This window comes from Diceros bicornis, chromosome 5 (genome assembly GCF_020826845.1).
Source record: "Diceros bicornis minor isolate mBicDic1 chromosome 5, mDicBic1.mat.cur, whole genome shotgun sequence".
In the NCBI taxonomy this organism is placed as follows: Eukaryota; Metazoa; Chordata; class Mammalia; order Perissodactyla; family Rhinocerotidae; genus Diceros; species Diceros bicornis.
Window position 1 is genome coordinate 52,528,775 of NC_080744.1, and position 19,621 is coordinate 52,548,395.

The window sequence follows — 19,621 nt, forward strand, 5'->3', positions numbered from 1 at the left end:
AAGTAAAGCAGTATGGTCAGTAAAGTTAAGAAAATGGTCTGCTCAAATCTGCTGGCTCAGTTATTAATTGGCTGGGTGACCCTGGACACGTCAGTTTATCCTTAGGAAATTTGGAGTGGAAAATCCAAAGTTCCTTTTAGGTCCAAAATGCTAAGTACTTTGGGTTTTAAAACAGATATGCTCATTACATAACCAAAAAGCATAGTGGGCCTAGTTTTATTCCTACTGATGAAGAAAACGGTGTTCTAAAGCACATTAAATTTTCCGCTTGCTTCTCTAGACAGGTTGAAATATTGAACAAAGTGGACTTTTGTAGCAACAACGGTAGAATGATGCTTATGACATTGAGAATTCAAACATACACACTGCCATTGCCTTCAGGAAACTTACCATCTAATTTGAGAAACAAGCGTTCAATGAATTAATTATATCGTAGTATGGCAAGTAAAAGGTGTATACCAAGTGCTCTGGAAACATAGGGTAGATAGAACTAATTCTGCCTTGGGAAGTACTAATGCCTCAGGAGTTGACATTAGAGCTGTTTCTAGAAAGATGAGTAGCAATTCATCTGTTAGAGAAGAGGGAGAATGGACCATACAGGTAAAAGGCATAGATATGTGACAAAATAAACACGTGCTCAGGCCAAATGTAGAAGTACAGCATTACTAGATTCTATACCAAATATAATCTTCGTACTTTTCCTATAGCAGACCCACTCTCCCACTCCAGAGGAAGGATTGGGGAACACATCAGACCAGCCCAAATATGAAAAGGGATAAACTGTCATAGTGGTCTACTCTGGATAAAGGCCTCAAGTATCCTGGCCAATAGATAATAGGAGGCATTCTTAATTGTTAAGGTTATCTGGGAGTCTTTCCAAAGGCATGGGTGGTACTTTGACTTTGCAGGGTGTTTTCTTTCTCTTTTAGAGTTCCTGAACCTTCCCTCCCATTCTCTAACCACCAACTCTAGTCTTGAGTCTTCGTATATACACCAGCTGTTTTTCATCTATATCAGATTTTTACTGATATATAACGTTTAAGGAAGTTTTGAAGCACTGGGTAAGGACTGGGGGCAGTTGTGATTTTTTCCTAGTAATTTGTGGAAAAACCTGAAACATTTGCAATATATTTGTTGGCATCCTTTACAGCCTCAATGTCACTCTGTTAGAGATGCAGGACTTACTGGTGTGAGGCTCTCTGTTAATCATTATCTGTATCATCTTAATCTTTAATCTTTGCCACACAAATCTATAAGATAACTAATATCTTCTTACAAATGAGAAATTGAGACTTAGAGATATTAACTTGCCCAGGATCACACATAGAGCCAAGATTATAACCTAATTTAATATCAAAGACCATTTTCTTTTTATTTTGAATGTTAAAACATGCTATGTATCTTGGTTCACTCATAAAATATCTTATTTAGTGTGTTAAACTTAAAATGTAGTTTATTCTATCAATTATGTTTTTGTTCATCAAATTTATTTTTAATTGGCTTTGTTGTTTAAGAACCTACCACCATATGCAAGGATGACGTAGAAAAGCACAGACTACCCAGTCAAGCAGATGATGGGTTTTACCTGGCCTCAGCTGCTTTTTTATTTTATAAGCTTGGAGAAATTGCTTTTAAGTTCTCTAAATGCCAAATTTCTATTTGTAAAAGGCGATAATAATGCTCATCTCAAGTGTTAGTGTGAGGGTATTATGTGCCTGACATGTGCCTGACATATAGTAGACACTAAGTCAGTTGTTTACACTAAATAAATGTTCTTTATTTTTCTAGTTCCTACTACTACAGCCTGAAATTTAAAGGAACTTGAGCATTTCATTTTTACCAAATTTTGTTGAAAAGCAAAGTTTGAAAACATAAGGAAGGATAAATATTATAGTAATAGGAAGGATAAATATTATAGTAAAAGAAAAAAAGTATTATGCTACCTAGGCTTGCATATGTAATATATATGCCTGGCACATATAAGTGAGGGGTAAATTGTAACTGCTATTGTTGTTTAGAAAGCATTCATTTTCAAAAAGGGAATCTACAAAAGGAGGGAAAAGTTGGTGAATCAAATTCTGCTTCCTAGAATTCATACTAATTACTTTTGTTTTATGAACTATCAGGAGTCTATGCTGTTTTTTTTTTTTTAATCATTGGTTGAACATCTTTATGGGCCTCTGAAGCGTTTCAAATTCCTAAAGTTCTGTTCTTGTTCAATAGCATTTGAAAACATCTTTTGAACATCAAATCTTGACTCTGCATCAAAATGACGTCTTACTCATTTTGAATATAACTGGTTTGCAGTCCCGTACATAGGCTGATGACATAATCTTGCTTAATCAAATGTCATGCTGTCCTTTGTCCTCTGTTTTTAGGTGTGTATATATTTTCCCACAAAAGCTATTACAGTCTATCAGATAATGTCTTTGATTTTTATCTAAACTCTCAAAGTGTATTTTACCATCCCAGCCATCAAGAAAAAAAATTTTTTCTATCTCGTCCCCCTATAAGGAACTTGATTGTTTCTAAGGTGAATCAAAGCAGCTTAGACTCCACCTTTTCTTGCTTTGCTGCAGACAGGTAGAGTTCTGTAGTCTTTAGATTGGTGATTGACTGTAGTTTAGAAAATGATGCCTTCCTTTCTCCCAAAATTTTTATGGGATTTTATTTTGTTGGTAATGGCTTTCTTTTAAATTAAAGTGAATTTTGAGTCATTTTTAGTATTAAATTTGAAATTTTCAGGCTAGCCCTTGAGATGATTAGAGAGATCTGAAGTGTTGCCAAACCACAGAGACCACTAAACCATGTCCAGTGACCTAGCATTTTCATGTAGTACATACTAAATAGAATTAGTGAGAATATTAAATAGAAAAATCAGAATATGAAATCCTGAGGGTGGCTAAACAGGATTCTTTTAAATAGGAAAGGAGAGGACAAATACAACTTTCTGGGGCTGGTAAAAATGAATAACTTGGAAAACTACCACTTAAAAGATTACTGGCTATCTAAACTAGTGAGAAAAAGGTCAAGGGTTAGAACTGTAGAGAAACTGTTACCTCCAGTTTATATACGAAAATACAAGATGAGCAGCAAGTAGAATACTCTCACAGCGAGTGTCCTATGGAAGTCACCAGGAAGCTGAGATAACAGAGTATTCATAGACAATTATTCAAGGCCTTTAAGACTAGCAAGAATCCTAGTGATTCTAGAATAAACAGTATTTTACACTCAGCGCCAGCTTCAGCTGAACTTCATGAGCGAACCCTCCAGTTCGTGAACATGAGTTGGAATAGGTGTTCACTTAGCTCCCTTGGCAGACAAGCGTAGAGGGCATATAACAACTGTAGGTACTTAAGAGTTTCTTATTTCTGGCTGTTAGATAAGCTGTCTCTATTTGAAGGTTACCGTGATATAAAATTTCCAAAGTGGCCAATTGTTTCTCTGACCTTATAGGTCAGACAAGCAGAAAAAATCTTAGTATATAAAAGGAATGGTTCTATAATCCATTCCAAACTTACATTCAGTTTGGTCATTGAATGAAAGATTTTCTTCGTACATCAATAAGAAGAAATAGCCACTGTTTATGCTGACAGTAACTACTGTTGAGAATAGTGTCAGGATTGTATCAGTGTAGATAATAGGCTTTTAATCCATAGTTCTAAGATGTTCATTTTTGTGACGAGCCAGTAATGTCTTTGATCTGATTTCAAGTCAAAACACAGAAGGACAAGTAACCAGTAAGTGAGTCCTATGTATCCAATTATTTGTACTGATGTGGTTGGACAACCACAGTGATATTTGTTATTTTCTGACTATTTCTTTTTAAAGAAGAAAGAACATGGCTGAATTGCAGAGCTGACTTTTAAGGTTTATTGAACTCTTCAGCTGCTAGTATTTCAGATCTTTGATGTAGGATAAGACCCAGAGAGAGAGGGAGAGAGTGAGAGAAGAGTGTGTGTGTGTGTGTGTGTGTAACTTGCATCTATAACTTCCATGTTTTTTAAAGGATATATGGTTGAATTCTGTAAATGCTTATAGAGTTGAGGCCCACTGTCTGGGTGTTCAGCATCAATAGAACCATGAAGTTTTTTTTGTTTTGTTTCATTTTGGTTTTTTTGGTGACGAAGATCAGCCCTGAGCTAACATCCGTGCCCATCTTCCTCTACTTTATACATGGGACGCCTGCCATAGCATGGCTTGATAAGCAGTGCATAGGTCCTCGCCCAGGATCAGAACCCGCAAACCCTGGGCCGCCAAATCAGAGTGCTCGAACCTAACCACAACGCCCCTGGGCCAGCCCCTGTTTTGTTTTTTATCTAATACAATTAAGGATTGTTTTTTCAAGTATAGGAGAGAAGGAATAAATTAAGAAATTCCAAAATTTTATCACTGGGGTGTTTGGGGCTCTGAATTTCATTCTAAGTTAGGGAAGGCATTTACATCCTAAGTAAGTTGCTGACATGAAATTTGCGATTGCTGATACTCCCTTTGTTTAACCAGTAATGATTTTACTTTGAAAAGTGATTTATTGTACTTGTATAATATCTAATTTCAAGGACTGTAATGTATCCTATAGAGATAAGTTCATAATTAGACTTTTAAGCATTTTAAAAACACTGCTGGTCCCAGGATAGTTTCTAATTTCTCCCCTGTGTTTATATTCATTGAATAGATTTTAAAGAAATTTTAGTGTTGGCCATTCAAAGTTTTTGTCTTTTTATTATCTACAATTATTTTGATACATAACCCAATATATCTATAATATGCCAACATTTTATTAGTTTTCAGAAATAATTTCTAGAAATTATGTTTCTGGAAAATTTGCTAGAACCTGCTTATCTCTTTGTTTTAGCCTGCATTTCTGCTCTTCTTCAATGTGCTAGAACAGGAGTCAGCAAACTTTTTGTGTAAAGAGTTATGTAGTAAATATGTTCAACTTTGTGGGCCAGATGGTCTCTGTCACAACTACTTAACTCTGCTATTGGAACGTGAAAACAGCCAGAGATGATATATAAAATGAATAGGCATGGCTGTGTTCCAATAAAACTTTATTTGTAAAATCAGGTGGTGGGCCAGAATTGGCCCACAGCCATAATTTGCCAATCGCAGCATTAGACTTAAAGAACACAAGTGTATGCCTAAAGTAGATACAGTCTTTCTGTCTTCATAAATGTAGTTACTGTGAAAAGCAGACCCAAAGAGAAACAAAATTAAATAAAATTAAATATTTTTTAGGCCTATTCCCTGGTTTTTTAGGGTTTTTTAAGATCCATTACCTGATATTCATTAGTTTCTTCATCATTTCCTTAAGGCTCTGGGCACTGGGCCAGAGTTTATTGTATTGACAGAAACTTTCCAGGACCGTTATTTGCCTTATTCTAAAACGTACCTGACTAGGATAGTGGAAGAGCCTCGATGTATAAAGTGGGTGCTATGGCGTCATAATTTTTCTAGGATTTAAATGTCGTGTTAGGTGATAATATGCAGGATACTTTATGACATCAAAAGTAAGCCAGTAAGTAGATATATTAGTAAATGTTTATTTGAAACAATTGAGTTTAAAGTATTTAAATAATTTGACTTGGATATAAACAGCCCTACTGTAATTTTTTACTTAAACTTATATATATATGTCCCCAATCATCTTTTATCCTGGTCCAACTTTCTCTTAGAACTCAAAGCAAAAAGTAGTTTCTAGCAGCTTGAGAATCAGTTCTAACCCAAGTATGATTGTGAAACAGGTTCTGTTGAAACGTGACGTCTCTCTCTAAACATAAAAGCTTCATACAAAACTTAAGAGAATCTTCTAACCCATGACTAGAGAATTTACTTTTTCAATGTTAATCTCTATAAATTTAAGTGAATATTTAGGGTCCTTATTTAGTTCCCTTTTTAGCTTTATGACAGCTAGTATTAGTAAGAAATAATTAATAATAAGTAATAAAAGTCTGCTCAAGTTTTCTGATTTGTGCTTGATAATTCTTTAAACTATAAAACTTGACATTATTTGAAATCAAGTTATCAGTATCTTTTCCAACATCACCAAAGATATTTATAAATTTCAAAAGCCAGTAATTTGAATGAGAATTAGAAACTCTGCTACTAGAGTGGGCTCCATTTAGTAGATTTGCAGTGAGAGAAATATGAATTCATTCAAATCTGTAAATATATATTAAGTACTTATTGTGAATGAAGAATTCTTTTAGACTTTAAGGATTTAAGTATGAATAAAGCATGGACCCTGTACCCTGTCTTCAAGATGCTTATAGTCAAAAGATAACTTTGGAAAGAAGTAACTTCTAAATTTTTGTCTGTTAATTGTTACCTTCTGGGCACATAGTGGAGTATCCAGGAAACGCGTCTTGAATTAATTTAAAAGGATAATAAATACTGTGAACCCATTATTTTATGTTAGCTATAATAGGGAACATCAGCTGTTAATGACTTCCTGCTCCAAGCTGTACTTTTCAACTTCCTTGTACTCGGGCTGGGGCTGTTCAAATCATCAAAAATGTATTAACTTGCTTTCTTTGTATAAGACGCTGAATTATTTGTCCTCTTTTTCCCCTCAATTATGCAGTTAACTTTTAATTATACACAGTAGGAGCAAATTTGCTAAAAAGGTAAGTTACAGGTAATGCAGCTATTATTCTACAGTGTGCCAGGGTTGACCTAGTTAACAATATAGGGTCATGATCCTCACGTGGCAGAGGAGTATGGGAAACCTTTCCCTAACGGAAAAAAAAGTTTTGATTTCATTGACATCAAAGTGAAACAGTGGTTATCTTCCCATACTAAAATTATCTTCAAGAATTTGACCATTTGTACTATCTGTTGCTAGCATTGTTGTCCAAGCCACCTTTATCTTTTTCCTGAATTTATGGCAACATCTTCCCAGCTGGTCTCCCAGTTTTCCTTCAGTCATTTTTTTTTTTTTAACACAGGAAGATCCTTTTAAAATCTAAGTCAGATGATATCATTCTTCTGCTCAAAATCCTCCAATAGCATCTCTTATCACTGTAAAACCAAAGTCCTTAAAATGGCTTTCAAGACCCTTCTCATCTATCCCCTGCTACCTCCCAGACTTCATCTTCCGCTGATTTACCCCTCTAGCCACACTGCCCTCTTTACTGCTCCTTAAAGATATCAAGCACTCTCCTGCCTCAAGGTCTTTGCATTTCCTTTTCTCTCTGCCAGAGCACACCTCCCCTAGTATCCACATAGCTAGTTTTCTCACATACTTTTCTCTTTGATCACATATCAGTTTATCACTGGGTATCTTTCGTGATCATCCTACATAAAACGGCGACATGCCCCCATCATCCCCTCTTTGCTTCCCTGCTGTATTTTTCTCTATAACACTTATTACCATCTGATATACTATAATTTGTTTATTCTTTTTGTGTGTGTGAGGAAGATCAGCCCTGAGCTAACATCCATGCGAATCCTCCTCTTTTTTTTTTTTTCCTGAGGAAGACTGGCCCTGGGCTAACATCCGTTCCCATCTTCCTCCTCTTTATATGGGACGCTGCCACAGTATGGCGTGGCAAGTGGTGCATCCGTGCGCGGCCGGGATCTGAACCCGGGCCTCCAGCAGCAGAGTGCGAGCACTTAACTGCTACACCACGGCGCCGGCCCCCTAATTTGTTTATTCTTTTTCCGTCTTACCCAGGAGAAACTTGATAAGGCAGGGAGTTTATGTTGTTTATTGCTTTATCTGCAGCACCTAGGTGCATAATAGATGCTCAGTGAATATTTGTTGAATAAATGAACACACGCAAATGATTAGCAATATAGCCATAGCTCTTTCTTCCTAGACCATGCTCAGTTTACTCAGAGAAGGTATAAAAAACATACTGGATAATCTGAAATTAACATGTCCTTCAAGAAGAACTACAGGTATATTTTAACCATCTATATTATTTAACATGCTTAAACTTTGTGAAAATGTTTTCAGTGGCAAAGATCACAGAAATTCTTCCTATTTACATAGATATAGTCTTTCCCTCGGTTAGATACATTAGAGCTAGGAAGACCTGCGTTTGGTTTTCCATGTGAGGTCTTAGCATTTGATAATTGTGTCCTTATATTCACGTGATATTTATTCCAATTTTAACATTAGTAACACAGTTTGAACCTTTATTATATATCAGTTATTTCAGTCTGAAATAACCAATCTTAGGGCAAACAAGTATCCTCAAAATCACACACCTGTAAAGGTACTGTGGTATTGCTACCTGCTTTTCACCCTTTACTCTCCTATTTTACCCTGTAAACTTTCCAACCTATGTATTCATTACAGTCACTTTTGTTTATAATCCACATAACAGTCTTTTACTGATCCACTAAATTCTCCAGAGAAAAGGCACAAAGAAGCAAATCACAGGCCCAAATTCTTTGTTACAGAATAGTGCAGGAGCCACAGCCTCCTTACTTAAGATGGGCTCCCTGTTGACTCCTTAACTCTTTGTTGCTTGCTAAAATTATAACAAAGCCATCTCTGTAGAGGGTTACACGTTTATTTGAAGGACATGGCCAAAAATCTTTTATTTTCCAGATGATGCGATATTAAACATAAAATGTCTGACCTGTAAATCAAATTGCACATTATTGAGAAACCAAAATTGTTATTGAGCTAATTGAGCAATGACTAAGAGATGTTACCTATTGGTAAGATGTCAGTCCTTTTCATTTTTTTTTTTTACCATTTTTTTAGACACTACATAGCTTTTTAAAAAGATGTTAGTTTTAAATAAAAATAATTATCAGGCAGTGGAAATATATAACCCTTATAAAGATACTTCATTTGCTAGCATTAATGTTATTAGAATTTAAAGCATTTGGTCTCTTAGCTTAGAACTAAGTAGTTGTAATTATGTTTTTGGATTCCCTTTTAGATCAACTTTTCATTTCATGTGAGGCTTTAAGCTTTTAATTATGCCACTTGTAGATATGATTATAAAAATACAATTTAAGGCTGTTGTGGACAGTAGGTATCATCTATGCCAGTGAGTCACAGTCCTGGGTCTTCAAAAATAGTAATATGACAAGATGTAAAATATTTCATAAAATCTAACAAGTTGTGTAGTTTACTGAAATAAAATTATCCATGCTATCTAAAACATCAAATTTCTTTCACTAGAATTATTTCAGCTTAGCATGGCAATGCTTCATTTCTCTTTGAACCAGAAGTTCTGAATGGAAGTTACATGGCTTTGTTTTTTAAACGGGGAAAAATATTCATTATAACTCAATAAAAAAAGAGTTTGGGAGACAAAAATCTTTCAAAATAGGAATTCAATGTTTTGGGGTGGAGTACGTAATAAAAGGTTTTATTAGTGGTGAAATGGCTAGGAAATCTTTGGCCTAGTTTAATGCCTGCGTTTTGCAGAAATGGAAACTTACACTCAGGGAAATTCAGGGACCTAGCCTAAGCTCTCATGCCTCCTAAGAGGCAGAGCTAAAACCTGGATCCCTATCTCCTGACTCCCAGTCCAGTGCTTTTTCATCATATAGTATGACTCCACGGTGTCCGGAACCCGAGCAGCCTATTTCACATTACAGAGTACTAATAAGTGGTAGGGAGAATACTTCTGCCCTACGCTATATACTTGTGATACAGATACATAGAACAAGTAGCTTAACAGACTTCTTCTTTCAAAGTTTTGTGTTTCCCAATCTATCTGGTAAAGGATACTTGTTGGGGTGGCATATTGCCTGTACCAGTGAAGCATACCAGTGAAACATCAGTCAAACTTAGTTTGGCTTTGTTTTATGTTGAACTGACACCATCTCCCATCTTCTCTCCTGTTTATTATACCGTTCCCAGATGTGTTTTCAAAATGAAGTATTATTTGGCTTTTGTTGAGAGTGGCCACCAGAATTTAGTAGTAAGAAACTATTCTTTTTAAGATAGGTCTTTTCCATAAGTTCAGGATCTACATTTCTTCCAGTAACTATAGCTAAAATTAACTCTGCTTTGTTACTTGATCACTAAAAATATGAGGCAGGATGATTTAGTAGACTCTCAGTATTTAATTAAGTAGAGAAATGAAGTATTGAAAAATTACTACAACTAGTAAGAATTTCTACTGAAACAAAACATAGATTGGGGGCCAGAAATAACTTAATGTGTAAGTTATTTAGAGCTTTGCATTACCGATTCTTGAAATGGCTCTGGGCTAAAATACAGATGTTACTTCTGGTCTCTTTAAAAATAAATTTAAAATAGAATAGAATATCTTGGTGCTGTTCCATTTCTCATAAACTGAAAGGATCTGGCGCTTTCCCACTCAGAAGAAAAAATTGCACAGGTCAGAAGAAGAAACAATAAAACCAGTGGCACTTTCCTGAAGGGAGAGCTAACTCAACCCAAGACCAAATTGTTTACCTTCTACAGATGATTTAAAATAATAGCTTTGTTTGCTTACAGTTTTGTCTTGTTGTTAGGTTGCCTAGTAAGTCAATAGTGGAAAGCCTTGTCTCAGTCTTGAAAGCTCTTCAGAAGTGCTGGTTTATTGAGGAATTTAAAAACCTGGATGTCCTAATTTTTTTTTTTTTTTTTACATACACACCATTAGGCAGTCCTGTGATTATAGAGCCATCTGCAGGAAAATTATCAAGTTGCAACATAGTTAATGATTCTTTTACCATGTTATTTCAAGTGGTAAATGAGAAGTGACAAACTGCAATTCATGTGGGGAAAGAAATGGACAGCCAAGAGATGCAGGAATTACTATGGAGGAGAACCACCCCCACCCCCAACCCCCCCACCCCCGCTGTAAGTTTTCAAGGAAAACTGCTTTGTCATAGTGAGTTTATGATCAAAAGAAACATGCAATTTGCTTCAGGTTTTACATATTCTCAGTAATTATAGATCTGTCTCGTTTGAAGGGGTGTCTAATGATTGCCTTTTAGAAGCTTTGTATGATTTGTGTGTTCTGTCTGTGTTGATGTCGGAGGGATACTATTTATTTACCTCAGAAAGAGATTTATTTGCTTTCTCCTGCAGAAGGTATGGCTGTTTTTATACATCCTCATTATAGTCATATGGTTGTCAAAAGGGGAATTAAACAAGTGTTCTTTTGCCCTATAAATGTAATTTATATAGCTGATTGTTTCCACTGGCTGTACAAATAGGTGTTTTCTATTTTGTTAATCATAAAGCATTTCTAAAACTCAAATTAGACTTGAGATTTTTGTGAAGAGACAATAGAAATCTGATGTTCTATGTCTGAGACAGATGATGTGATTTCTGAACATGAGCATGTGTTTTTACTCTGCTCTGAGAAGTGTATGTTTATGTGTATATTGATGCTCCTCATTTCCAACCAATAGCAAAATAAATTGTGTACCAGTACTCAGACCAATCTATATCATACACTATAACTCTCATCATTGGTTTGGCCATGATTTAGCCACTCACAATTAAAGCATAATGGGAACAGTTTTTTCAGAGTATCACCTGACTAAAGATCACAAAATCAGGTCTTTGATTTTTAATATTTTCATACAATGGAAAGACAGTATTTGGAAGCCTTTTACTGATTGATGGGTATCAGCAGAATGAGAGTGATATTGTTGAATTAGAAGATGCCCTATATGATTTTAGATCAACAGCATTATTATCTTTAAATAATAGGCATTGAATGTTAGTGGATTAGTTTGAGAGAGAGATATTATTTCACTAGAGTTTTATATTCTTGTTTTCTTTTTTGCAAAAGTAAATTTTCTAAATTGTGAGGTTAACAGAAAAAGACCAGAAGACCAACTTCCTGAAGACTTAGGAATGACTTTGTTTACAAAGTAGCATACACTAGAAAAATCTGCAATATAATCTTCAGATATGAAACCTGAAATTTTGGTATCTGATTTAGTTAGCCAGGCTAACTAAAATACTGCACATTTAGGAGACAGCATTCACTCACAAGTAGTCTCTTTACAAGCTAAATAAGGAATAGGAGGCATTGGGGAATGGTCTTGTGCTTTGAATCCGCCCACTTGTAGATTCTCTCACTTCTTATCCTCTTAAACCTATCCTCACCCCCACCTCCTGTGCAGCCAATATTAGTTATTTACTGAGTTTCATGCTTTAGGAAAATATAGAGTTCATTTGTGGAATTATTCACATGTGAACTTCGTTAGGCTTCGTTTATCACTCTGCAAGTCTTGTTTTCCAGGAATTGATTCACTTAGAAATAATGTTGAAACTTTTCATGAGGAATCCTATGAGCGGGTTTTAGATTTACTTTTCCAGCCAGATCTTCTGGCCTTTCGGGACAATGGAATGTTGCCTGCTTGTTTTAGAAAAATATACAGTAATATTAACCACTAACTGGGCTTTATTAATTAATTCAAGATATGTAATTCAGTTAAATTAAAATTTTCTTTTGAATACTTGTTAGAATTTTAGGTCACTCGAAACAATCTTGCTTAAGGATAGTTTAAAAAACAGATATGAGAGTTATAGTGATCCAAATATCACAGATAAAGAAGAGCAATAAAACAGGTTAAAATACTGCATGGGTAATCCCAAGAAATTTTGCATTGCTCACCAAGGAAGAACTATTTCCTAGTCAACAGAAAAATAAGAAGGAAGAAGGAAATTTTTGCACGGGGGCCTGGAATTTAAACCAAAGTTGCCAGAAAGTCCCTACCTAGGAGACTTTTTGAAAACATCTTTTCCTAAATCTTCAGTAAAGAATTCAATTGCTTAGGCAAAGCATATTATAGCTTTTTCTGATATAGTTTAGGTCTGTGCTTGATGACTGTTGGAATGGCAATAAACATCACATCCTGAACCACTGAAGTGGGGGAAGCATATTGAAAATCAGTGAAATGCAATAATCCTTAAACCAGGAATCATCAGTTTGCTAATAAAAGATGTATGGCTCCAAATCATATTTTTTTCAGAGTTCTGTGACATTTTCATTAATGCGTACAATGATGCCCATTTTGCTATAAAACTTGGTGAATTTTTTGATTGTTGGACTAGATAGCATGAATATTGAGTCAGATCACACAATCTTAGAATAACACATAAGTAATTACGTAGAATTGTGGGTGGATACAATTCAGGATAAAAAGTGCACGACGGTTCAGAGCTCCTGTGCAGAGTGCATGTCTGTCTGAAATCAGGTTTAAAAAGTGGCCCTGTCTCCAGCTGACTCGTTTTGTCAGACTGAGTCACAGGATTAACCCTTGACATGTTCCTTTAAAAAAGAAGGCAAAGATTAAACAACTGCATTGACTGAGCAGCACTTGATCCATCTATATGCATTTTTTTCCCTGTAATATGATTCTCCTTAAGAAGAAAATTGTGCTGCAGCTGTTACATAGATTTTTTCAGAAAATATTTTTGAGGAAGAGAAAAAAGACTTTATCATAGATGATAATTTGTAATTGTGATAAAGAAAATGACTATCTACATCAACTAGTTTTAGTTTCTTTTGGGTAAGGCAGACTTCAAAAATATGATATTTTGGAGTAAAAGACCTTACCATAGCATACAAGTAGAATATGGGAACGTTTTATTTAAATTACCACCAGTCTTCTTGATTTACTGTTGTTGAGGAATGAGTTATATATATATATATATATATATATGTATATATATATGTAGATCTCGCTCTAAGTTTCCATATCTACTCTCAATTTAGGCAATAGTATGTACTGAGTGAAGGTGTTATATATTGGGGGAGTGTTAAATACACATACGGATTTTGTATCTGTTTTCGAGAGTAGGAATGAAAAGTAGAAGCAAAGCTTTTAATTAATTACTCAACTGTGTTTGGAAACTATTATGTTTCACGTTCAGTTTTCAGGTTTAACAGCAAATCATATCCAGTTGCTTAATAAACTGCTTTAGAACAGTAAAAGATTATACTGTCTGGCTTTACTCTGAACTTCTTTTTTACTTGAACATTTGCTTATTCTTTTTAGAATATCATATAGTTGCCTCTAAAATAAAGAACTGATGATGAAATACTAAAACTTTCATTGTGCTTTAATAGTGGAGATTGTGTAGTTGGATTAATGTTATGCTGTTTGTTTTATCAGACAAGACCCAGAGAAATGAGCCTAACTACTGTAGGTGGATTTTTTTTTTAACCAATATATAAAAGTTTTCTCAGGTTGGAGCAATGATTGTAGGAAGAAAGTGTTCAAGTATTGTCAGTGCTTTGTGGCTCCCTTTGCCCCCACTCCTCTTCAATTTCTATTCAAAAGTAAGTTTTTTTGTTTTTAATCATTAAGAGAAAAAGGAATTTTTATTTTAAATAGTTGGTTTTCTTTTTTTTTTTTTTTTTAAGAGTAGCTGTTCTGTCAGAGAAAGACTATGTCTATTAACGACTAAAATTTACTTGAATGGTTTTAAGGCATGGCATTGTTGATTGTAAATCAAAGCTTTTTACACAGTTCTCGAAGGATTGAAATGGGTCTTTGTGGTCTCTCAGGAGGGAGGAAGTTACAGACCACTCTGCAGCCTGGCATTTTAATAGTCTGCTGTACAGTGATGTTCTTTTGCAGCTGCTGCTGAGCCTTTTCTATATCTGGAGAGTGTGGGGAGGTTTTATTGTTATTCCGATAGCATCAGCTTTTAAAACATGGTGAAGTTAGCTAGCCCTATTGGCTGATTTCGTTTTATTACTATAATTTGATCAACATGTTTCATAAGAATGGGGAATTTTTTTGATCCGTTATAGAGTATTCCTAGAATATTTCTTAGTTAGAGGAGTTCTGCTTTGTGAAAGGTGCCTTAAAAAAGTGATGTGCCCCTTTTGCAGCTTGTGAGCTCTGCTTTGATTAACACAGTTCTGGTAGAACCTACAAGGCACAGGGAGAAGAGGTAGTACAAAGAGGTTTTGATGGGAGGGAAATGAAAGAAAAGTTGCTATTTTGTTTTTCTGGGTTAGAATCCACAACAAAAGACAAATTGAAAAATTTTTAAATAACAAAATGTGTTTGTGTGTGAGAAACATGTATTTGCAGAGAATGTCTAAAACCTTTTGACTTGTAAGTATAATAAATTTTTTTAATCTATGACATTTATTCCCACACTGATTATTTTTCCTTTTTGAGAAATTTGAGCATTAACATAAAAATATAAATATTTAAAGTATTCCTTAAGAACAACAATGAACTTAGAGGAAGGAAAGACTTCTAAGAAACCTTTTTTAGTTTATCAGCAAGAATGTACATTTTGTCTGTTATACACACCAGCCTTTGATATTTTCATATAAGGGAAAACAAAACCTTGTTTGTTTTTTCTATTTAATTACTGAATTGCTTAATACATATTAGATGTTCTAGAAGAGTGCAGTCCATTATAAACTTTTAATTGGTGTTGTGAATGAGGAATTTAAGGAGCTTTATGACTGAAAATTTATATTATTAAATATTTCCGTTTTAAAAACGTCATTTACTTTCAAGATAATTTTTTGAATTTTTGGACTACACTTTTTCATGAAATGTGTTCTTTTCTAATTTTTTCATGATTTTTATAAGTTAAAAAAAAAAAATCATGGTTCTAGCTAGTTAAGAGGTACTTACTTGACGGTCCGCTTTCTCCAGGAAGTGATTTTGTACAGGGCTTAACTGTCTGGATCCTTCTTGTTACACATGATTCAGTGTTTCCAATTCCTGATTGCTTGATCATGTGTTTATCAAAGTTGGAAGCAACTTGAGACCACACCAGATGGTAATGTTGCTAGAGGTGTAGCAAGCTAGGTTTCCCTGCTGCAGAAGCTCTATGTAATTAAAACTAAAAACAGATTAGCAGATTGGTCAATTTGTCTTTCTTTGAGAGAGAGAGAGGTATAGCATATATATGACAAAATTAATAATTCCTTGGGATATTTATCTCTAGGACACTATTTCTTTTCATTGTTTAGCATTTGTAAGTGACTTGTATTTTTTTTAATACCCCCAAGTTTGTCTTATTGGTATCCTCCACCAATGCAAGGACTTGATAGAAATTGAAAGAGGTTACTTACAGCATAAACCCTCCCTCTCTGCTCTGTGAGTTGGTTCAGTCCTATTTTGCATAAGTTCCTTTTGAGTAGATCCATGTGTGGATGCATAGTGCTGAAGACTTAACTCTGTTTGGCTGTGTGGATGTATGTCTTGGAGAGAAGCTGTGTGCATTAGCTGCAAACAGTAACATTTTCAAAATCAACATGTATTGTGCTTATCCTGTCCCTGGAATGGGCAGCAATTCTTTGATGTATTACTACAATGGGAAAACGGTAAGTCTTTTTCTTTGTTCATATAGCTTCTAACTGGCTTGTTTAATGGAAAGCAGCATAGATTAACTGCTTTTTACTAAAATCTTGTGAGGTTTTATCATTTTCTGCGATATATTTAGATTATGTATTTCTTTGTATGTAGCGTCAGTAAAGTTGTGTCTTTGACACAGTTACTCAAAAGTTATTGGCTTTTATTTTTAAAATAGTATAGAAAATAAACTTGAATTTGTGAGTTATTATTTTTAATGCCTGATGTCTTTACTAGCAGTGAGGTCGAAAGTACATTTATTTTAATGTTTTCTTATATTGTAAACATACAATCTGTATATAAAATACACACACACGCATATATAGAGAGAGAGAGAATTATTTGATGCTTTGTAGATAGAAAGGAAAGATGAAAGTCATCTTGGATATTCATAAAAATAACAAGTATGAAGCTCTGGGAGTGATTAGGGAAGCAGTCAGCTAGTGAGGGCCGTATTTCCTGTTTGGAGTTTCAGGTCCAGAGCCTGACTTTACTGGGATACCATCTGTTTCCAATCAAACTAGAATTTTGACCCTGTACAGATTCATAAAATAAATCACTATTTTTCAAAGAATGCATTTATACATTTTGCAAAGACTGTATTTCTGGTCGATTTATAGCACATGGTTAGATGTTTTAAAATAATACCTTTCTGTGTTGCTAAGTAAGACTTTTCTATTCTTTAAATTAATTACTTGGTGTTAATTATTTAGTATGTTTCTGAAAAATATCTTTAAGGCAGAGGATTTTGTATATTCTAAAAATAAAGTGAACTTCTCTGGAATATTCGATGGGAGTTTTCTTTTTAAGATAGTTGATAAACATTATAAAATGTTATACTAATGAATAATAATTTGGGGTTTATGTCAGGAATTCAGTATTTTCCTCTTCAATCTTTACAAAGAAAATTTTTCCCTCAGGTGTCTTATTAAATATATACCTGACTTTAGTGATTTTTTTTTTTTTTTGGTCAAAAGTGGAGGCATTTTTAATATTAGTGTTTGAAGTTATAAAGAAAATTTAATCACATTTTCCCAAAATACATATAAAATCAGATATGTTTGTCCCTTCTCTTTTTACCACTTGAAAATGTTTTAAAGTAGCATATGGCTCTAACCAGCGTACGTGAGAACTAATGAAAGCACTTTTTAATTCTCTGACTGCTTTAGTAAGGCCTCTTTGGACTCTGTTAGCATTTGGTTAACTTTTGGGTAAGCTTTCTTAATAGATGATAATCAAGCCAAAATATCCTTAAACTCATTAAAAAGTTGTGTTCACACTGCCCATATAAGCAGAGCTTTGGAGAATGGGAAAGATTTGGATGGGTAATATAAGTGAAATTACTTGATCTTTATATAATTTCCTTGCCAACTGTCTTTCAAATGTGAAAATATTTTTCTTTTATGTCCAATTCTAAGTAAAATAGTGTGTTTGAAGATGGTATATGTGAGTTTAGTAAAATTAATTATGCAGGATCCCTGAGGCAGAGAGACTGTAACTCAAATTGAGTTTAGATTTTATTCTTTTGAGAGCACAGATCACTCTATTACAGCATTTCTCTTTGTTCTACATGGGGGGAGGGAGGGACAGCTTTGATCATATTAAGTATTTCCAGGCTTACTGTAGATGACATAGCTGGTATGGTAGAAAAGTGTAGCCTGAAAATTGATAGCCTGTGCCTGATATAGGTCAAAGGTGACTTTTATGTTCTTGAAAAATGCATTAAGAGATGATATATTGTCTTAGTCCCCTGTATCATAAGGCTCTAGTCTTATATGTATTTTCTTATATGTATTTTATTTTTACCACCTCTAGTTTTTTATTATTATTCTCTTATAACTCTTTAATAACAAAATCATGTAGTATGTAATTACATTATCCAATGACTATGTAAATACCTTATCTTAGTATATATTGGGAGATGTCTACCCATCAATGCTTTATAGTAAAAACTAGCACTTTAATATTTCCAGACTCTAAGTGAAATGTACTTTCTGACTTGAGTTATGGAATTTTTCTATAATTCTCTTAGTGACTAGGTTAAATTGAAGCTTACTCTTTAATCCCATTTTATCAATTTGTTTTAAGATGATAGGGCAGATTAATATTTTGAAATGCTAATAAGTTCACATTGATTTCATTTTTAAGATCCCATTACGGGTATTATGAGAGAGCAAGAAATTCTGAGTGGTAATGGTCTTAAACAAAATGCTTTCCTTTTTTTCTGCTTTTTATTTTTAAATTTTCAAGTTGATTCCATATACTTGAGGATGTTTACAGTATTTTAATAATAAGACTGAACAGACTCTAGTAAAAAACTCAGATTAATCAGAGAAGAGCCTTTTCATATTTTATTATTTAAGATTAATAAATATTCTTTTATTTATTGGCCATATTATATTGTTGGAAATATAACAGGCTTGGGCATCTGTGTGCAGAAAAGAAAAGCCAAAAATGATTAACCCTATTTTTCCCACTGTTTGAAAAGAGAAGGGGTTAATGTTCTGTATCATGTGTAGCTTTTGTATAGCTGTATTCTATATCATACTGTAAAATATTAATATGTGTTTATGATAAATAGGGGACTTAAAACCATTTTGAATATTATCTGTTTTTTGAGATTTAAAAAATAGCAAGGAATAATGGGTTTCTGAGGTTCTTTATGTATAAAGAACTTGGCCTGCGTTCAGTTTTCTCATTGATATGACTAAATTGTGTCCTTTATGCAGAAAGGTAGAAAGTCTTAGAGGTAAAGGAAGGAAAGTTTTGGGAGGAGAGGATTCCCGTTTTCTTCACCTTGAGGATTCTGGAGTTTCGGCCTTCCTCTGATCTGATCAGCCTCCATTTTCTAGGCCTTGAACTGAAGATGCTACAGAGTGTTCCAGGTATAAAAATTGCAGCAAGTACAGACATGATGCTCTTTTAATTGTATCAGGGGATTTTCTTAATCTTATTAGAGACAACACAGATATTCAAGTTTTAAAACTCAAGATTAGAAACACATTTTGAATATTGAGCTTCTTTGTATAGGATCTGGGAAAGAAGAGACAGGAGCTAACATGATTGTAAGGGCTACTAGGTGTCAGGAACTACGCTGGGGACTTTCTGTTTTTACCTCATTTAATTCTTACAACCACTCTGTCATTTAGCTGTTACCAGCCTCCTTTTATAAATAAGGAAAATGAGTTTCAGGGAAGTTGAGTAACTTGCTCAAGCCCCACCCAGTTAGTAATTGCTGAGATGGGAATTGAACCGAGATCTGTCTCCCCCAAGCAGGTTTTCTCTTTTATGTCATCCAAGGGCAAATAAACTAGTCTCCATAGCAAAGGGCCAAACTTCACTTATT

General features: G+C 34.4%; 1 protein-coding gene across 19 annotated transcripts in view; it reads left to right on the plus strand.

Annotated features, from left to right (window-relative positions):
- TCF12 (transcription factor 12) overlaps positions 1 to 19,621 on the plus strand; it is a 362,989-nt gene that overhangs the window by 291,161 nt on the left and 52,207 nt on the right. For 2 of the 19 annotated variants that reach the window (XM_058541674.1, XM_058541673.1), the window contains exon 1: positions 15,928 to 16,247. The exons of 15 other annotated variants lie outside the window; for them this stretch is intronic. In XM_058541674.1, coding sequence (XP_058397657.1) covers positions 16,077 to 16,247 — 171 coding nt within the window. In that variant the 5' untranslated portion in view covers positions 15,928 to 16,076. Of the gene's footprint in view, positions 1 to 15,925; positions 16,248 to 19,004; positions 19,161 to 19,621 lie in introns of those variants that run through there. 2 more of the 19 variants (XM_058541675.1, XM_058541677.1) reach the window with 2 other exon arrangements.